Genomic DNA, 5,500 nt, shown 5'->3' on the forward strand with positions numbered 1-5,500 from the left:
TTCTATTTTGATGTAATATTTATCCTAATTTCAATGAAATTCAAATATTTATCATACCAGCAAATATTAGTGATCGATAGAAGAAACTAAATACAAATAATGAGGTCAACTGAGGTTGCCCAAAATAAGGCAAAAATCAAGGAGGAAATGTTTTGAAACATTTTGTACAAAATCAGCTCAAGAATAGCTGAGAATAAGGCACCGAGCTGTTATACTTTAACTAAGAATATGAAAAGAAACAATGAATCGGAATAGGTAGGAAAAATAAGACAATTTGCACTATTTCATTAGCAATTTATAAAAGGGCTGACAGATAAATTCATTCGTGTTAGCATTTCAAAACTTCTTGTTTGTGCCATGTCCAGCTGAAGGCTCAATTGAAGTATTTTTAATCTAATCTCACCTAATCTATCTTATAAGGTTTGGAAGCAGACTTAGTCTGAAGAGCGGTGCCAGTGTCTGACACGACAGGACTGAGGATCTTATCCCATCCGGACCGTTCCTTGGTAGTGAGCACTGATAGTCTAACTACGGGCTGGTAAAAAGTCTAGTAAGCAATTAGATGACTTTTATGACTTACAGATCGTTATGCGAAGAAGAAGAAGACTAAATACTTAAACAAAAATAAGGATTCTGATGTTTTTTAAATTTATTTTGAAAGTCATAACAATCATGAAAGCAAGTTTTTTTATATTGTGCGAAAAAAATGAAATTAAATTTGAAATATTTATTCAACCCAGTGAAAAAAATCTAGACAACAGAACCAAGAACCAATTGAAAGTAGGAAATGCATTGTAAAGCTGGAAATATTGTGTGTTTTTTGTTTCAAACAAACCAACTGAATATGTTCAAAGTAAACATCTACTGTTTAAGGAATTAGAAATAATTTAAATAGAAGAAGCATCAAACGACACCAAAAACACTCGCTGAAACATCCAATAGAAGAAAAGCACTTTTCGGATATCAAACTATCTTACAACCTATGGATACAAAATGAAACGACCATTTTAAATTAGATTACCTTCATATAATCACGTTTGGGGGTTTCTTATTTATTACATTTCTTTACCAATATTACGTCTAGAGATTACCATTAATCAATCAACACACCTGCGGCTAACGGAAGCGCATCAAACGGTCTTCAGCGCTACAATTTGTGGTTGCCGCCTCGCTTAGCTTAGCTGTGGGTGTTCATAATGTTTATGGATTTTTGCATGTCCCATAGCTTAACAACTACCTCTAAAACCCTACCAGTAACTAAAACCGAGTTTTGTTTTACTTTACAACACGAAAACATGGACACCGGAAGGGCTTACGCAGTTTGCCTTCTTCGTCCGTTCTGTGTGCTTTATAATACCCTTGCTGGTCGATCGGTACGGACATTTATCTACATTTTGGTTTTCTCAGCTACTCCTATCTCCCTCTACCTGTATCTCGTTTCGTCCACAAAAAAAAAACCCACGTGTCTATTCCCACATATTCGGAGACGACTCAAACGAACAACAGACGTGACGTAAAAGCACCCTTCAGAAGTGATCTTTTCACGAAAACCTCTTATCATGGCAATCGAGATGCCCACCACGACTGCTGCTACTACTGCTACCTCCATACGATGGTGTACTGTTCAACAAGCGGACGCGTCAAGGTCGAAAGCCGACGGTTTTGCGAATCGTTGAGACAACTCTTCTGAGATCTCTCACCAGCTTGCCCCGCTCCTCTCACTTTAAGCTCACGATCACTTGTTGTCGCTTTAGCGCCCGAACACGCAAACCACCGGACTCATAATTAACGCTTTTCCACCGAACATTATCCGGAAGTTGGGTAAGGGTGTGCTTGAACGTGGTGTCCATTTTACAGCAGACGACCGTCGACCTTGAAGAATCGGAACCGGGTGTATGGTGCCTTACACACCATACTTCAGCCCACAGTCCTGATAGTAGCCGACGTGCGACCGGTAGTGCCCCAAGTGTCCAAGGTTACCACCGAGATGTCCAGCGGCAGCAGCGGCGGCTGCGGCTGCCGAGTTGACCGGTGGGCTAGCGGACGTAAGGCTATTGCTTCCGGGACTGCCGGCCGGTTCCATCTGACAGTTGACGGCAACGGCAGCGGCGGCCGCCGCAGCAGCAGCAGCCGACGCCTGGTTGTGATCGAACACCATATCCCGGAACCCGCCCGCGCCTGGTCCCATCGTGCCACCGTTGTGCGCTCCGATACCTACGCCTCCACCGAGACCTACCCCATTCCCGATGGATCCACCACCAGCAACACCACCACCACCACCGAGACCGACACCAATTCCGGACGTTGGCGTGACGGTAACCGAGGGCAGGGTTGTTGGTGTGGTCGTCGAACTACCGGAGGTATTGCCGATCGATTCCGGTGGAGTTTCCGGCGTGTACCAGCCACCGTGCGGTGGTGGATGATGTGCGGAACTGTGATGATGCCTTAGCTGACCACCGGACGCTGCCATCAGGTTGTCGTCGTTAAAATGGTACGGGTAGGAGGTGTGATGCAGCCGCGGGTTGTACACGTTCATCAGCGAGTCCACCGTAAAGCCATGATCACCGGCGGCGGACAGGTGATTCATCTGGGTCGCGAACGTATCGTGGCAGGTGTTAAGCAGCGTAGACGTTAGCCCATCCTTCACCATACACTGGGCCGCCAGTTCCAGGCCCGGTTCGCGCTTAAACGTCTGATGATGTCCGAGCGAAGTTTGGTGATGTTTGCCCTCGAGCGTATGGTGATGATGGTGGTGATGGTGATGGTGCCCGCCGGACATGATCTTGATCGGTTTAATGTCACCCATCTTGTCGTCCAGCAGCAGGCTCTGCCGTTTCATCAGCTCTTCCTTCTCCTTGAGCGCATCCTTCTTCTTGAACCGGCGCCGCCGCCGCAGGAACGATCCATTGTCGAACATATTGTACGAGTCCGGATCGAGCGTCCAGTAGCTGCCCTTGCCCGGCTTCTTATCATCCCGCGCCACCTTGACGAAGCACTCGTTCAGGCTAAGGTTGTGCCGGATCGAGTTCTGCCAGCCCTGCTTGTTGTCCCGATAGTACGGGAACCGATCCATGATGTACTGGTAGATGCCGTTCAGGGTGATCTTTTTGTCGGCCGAGTTTTGGATGGCCATCGCGATCAGCGCAATGTACGAGTACGGGGGTTTCACCATCTCCTTGTTCTGGTGCGGCGCGGCCAGCGCATATGCCGACCCGGCGTACGCGTACCGCGAGTACTGATCGTACGTGTAATGGTGGGCCGAGGCCATGGTGGGCCCGTTCGTCGGATAGCCGGGCTGTGCGTGCCCATAATGGCGCTGGTCCGTCGTAAACAGTGTGTGCATTTCGTCCAAAATGGTGATGCCTTTGTAGAATTACTTGGTTCGGGCACAAAAAACTCTACCACTTGGGCAGTTGGCGATCACTTCACTGCTTGATCGTTCACTCAAAGATCACAATAACCTTAGCTTACAAGCGTTTAAAGCACACATACACAAACACATAGCATATTTCGGTTAAATCCGTCGTATAATCACCACGCACTTCTTAATGTCCACAGCAAACTTTAGTTTATATCCGATTGTATCCTTTCTATTGCGATCGGTTCCGTCCCGCCACACGCGCACTTGCAGTTCACATTCGGCAATGCTTCACCTGCCTTATTGTTTACCACCTACACACATGCACATGCAGCACTTGTTTTATTTTTCTTTCCAACTTCCAACAGCGCGATAACAATCCACCAGCGCGTCCAGCAGCCGACTGATTGGGCCCCTTACAAATCAAAGTCCCGACGGGCTGTGTATGCTGATGACGACGGCGATGATGATGCAGCTGCTGCTGCTGCTGCTGCTCACTGATTGCTTTCCGGTCAGCTCTCAACGGATCTTCGCACGAAACTGATGCTAAGAAAAACAGGTTCTCCGGCCGTACGGTGGTCCGCTGTGGTCCGGGACAAGGGATGTGTGCCATCTCATTCCCACCCAAGCGAACGTCGCGAACGACGCACTCTTTCACGCGCGCCCTTTCTGCAGATGCGTACGCGCACGCATGCGCCCCGTCCTGCTTTTCATCCGGAACGGTGAGCTCTTTTTCCTTCCTTTTGCAGCGAAATGGCAGAGGGACGGGTCTATGAATCGTGCCCAAAAAGTCAGCCCGTTTGTGTGAGCGAGAAATGGAAAATCCTGGCCCCGTTTCGGGGAGGAGTGCGAGCCGGTTGGCAGCCTTTAGCTAGCCGGAAGTATGAGGCAAGCATATAGCAGCATCCAGCATTCAGCATAAAACATGGAGTTTCGATTAGAAGAGCAAACCGTGCGCCACGCTTCCATGGTGACGCGCTCGGTCGGTTATTTGAATTTGACAAGCTGGTCGAGCATTTTTGACAGCTCAGCACCGCGCACGCTGCTTTGTTGCCGTTTCATGTTGTTAACCGCGTCTGCTATTTATTTCCTCTATAATTACAGAAATAATATTGTTTTACTATTTCGGCCCCCCTTTCCTGCTGTCCCTGGTCCATGCCGGCTCGGTACGGGCCACTTTCAAGTGTGGCCAGCGTGTTTTGGTGGGGTGGTTTGGGTAGATGGAATGATGGAGAAACTATTTTTCTACTGACAACGATTTAACACCTACTTTGACATGATACAAAACGATCAAAATTAATGTATTCGCGCTGGTGAGTGATCTTCCCCCCCCCCCCCCCCCCCCCCTGGTAATGCCTGTTTGTTTGTGCGACCGTGCTTTGCTGTTGGTTCTAAAAAAATCTGCATATTTGTATTTTCGCTTTCCACTTTACTCGTTTTCTGGTACTGTTTTTGTAGAAAAGATTTAGCTTTTATAATACCGACCTGCTTTCTCGCTCTCTCCTTTTCATTTTCAGACCATTTTTTGGAATTAAAATATGTGAACAAAATGGAGCAAGTGAACGGTGAGTAGCATCAGCAATTTTCCACAAATTCAACCAAAATTCCGCTCACAATCTCCAGCAACTACCAAAAGTTTTATTATCTCTACTTCTGCTCTAGTTGGTCGACAAATTTTGAAATGCGATCTGAAGTTGATCGACGCTTTTTTGTTTTTCGTTGGAAAGGTTTTTTGCATCTCCTTTTTTTTTCCTTTGCTTCCTTTGTTTCAACTAATTCCTGGTTATTATCATTTGCTTTTCTGCTAGTTTCACGTTTTGTTTTCTTATCGTTTTACGAAAACGAAACTAGCTCACACACGGGACGGGCGCGGTATGCGGAACAAATTTTATTATTTTTCCAAAATCCTCCACCCTCTCCAGAGGTGTCCAGTGTCTTCCTCTTCTGGGCCCTGTATGCTACTACTATTTGTGTTTTGTGTTGCCTTTAATGTTTGTTTTCCAAATTGGTGCAAGACAAATATTTTCTCATTTAATTAACTTTCGCTGATTGAAAATCACACCGTGCGAGAGAAGCGACGGCGACCGTTGCGTGTGTGTGTGTGTGAGGTGTGGTTGGTTGTTGTGTACGGTAGATTGGGTG

The 5,500-nt window shown here is 46.9% G+C and overlaps 1 protein-coding gene across 1 annotated transcript; it reads right to left on the minus strand.

Moving 5' to 3' along the window:
- Positions 1-1,903: 1,903 nt before the first annotated feature.
- Positions 1,904-3,389, minus strand: LOC126562166 (fork head domain-containing protein crocodile). The gene has a single exon (XM_050218596.1). The coding sequence runs from the start codon at positions 3,341-3,343 to the stop codon at positions 1,904-1,906; it is 1,440 nt and encodes a 479-aa protein (XP_050074553.1). The 5' UTR covers positions 3,344-3,389.
- Positions 3,390-5,500: the final 2,111 nt, after the last annotated feature.

Source organism: Anopheles maculipalpis, chromosome 3RL (assembly GCF_943734695.1).
Source record: "Anopheles maculipalpis chromosome 3RL, idAnoMacuDA_375_x, whole genome shotgun sequence".
NCBI classification, from domain to species: domain Eukaryota; kingdom Metazoa; phylum Arthropoda; class Insecta; order Diptera; family Culicidae; genus Anopheles; species Anopheles maculipalpis.

What these genes read in the sequence shown, in the direction of transcription:
- LOC126562166 (XM_050218596.1), bottom strand. Translation starts at nt 3,343, where the DNA reads ATGCACACACTGTTTACGACGGACCAGCGCCATTATGGGCACGCACAG.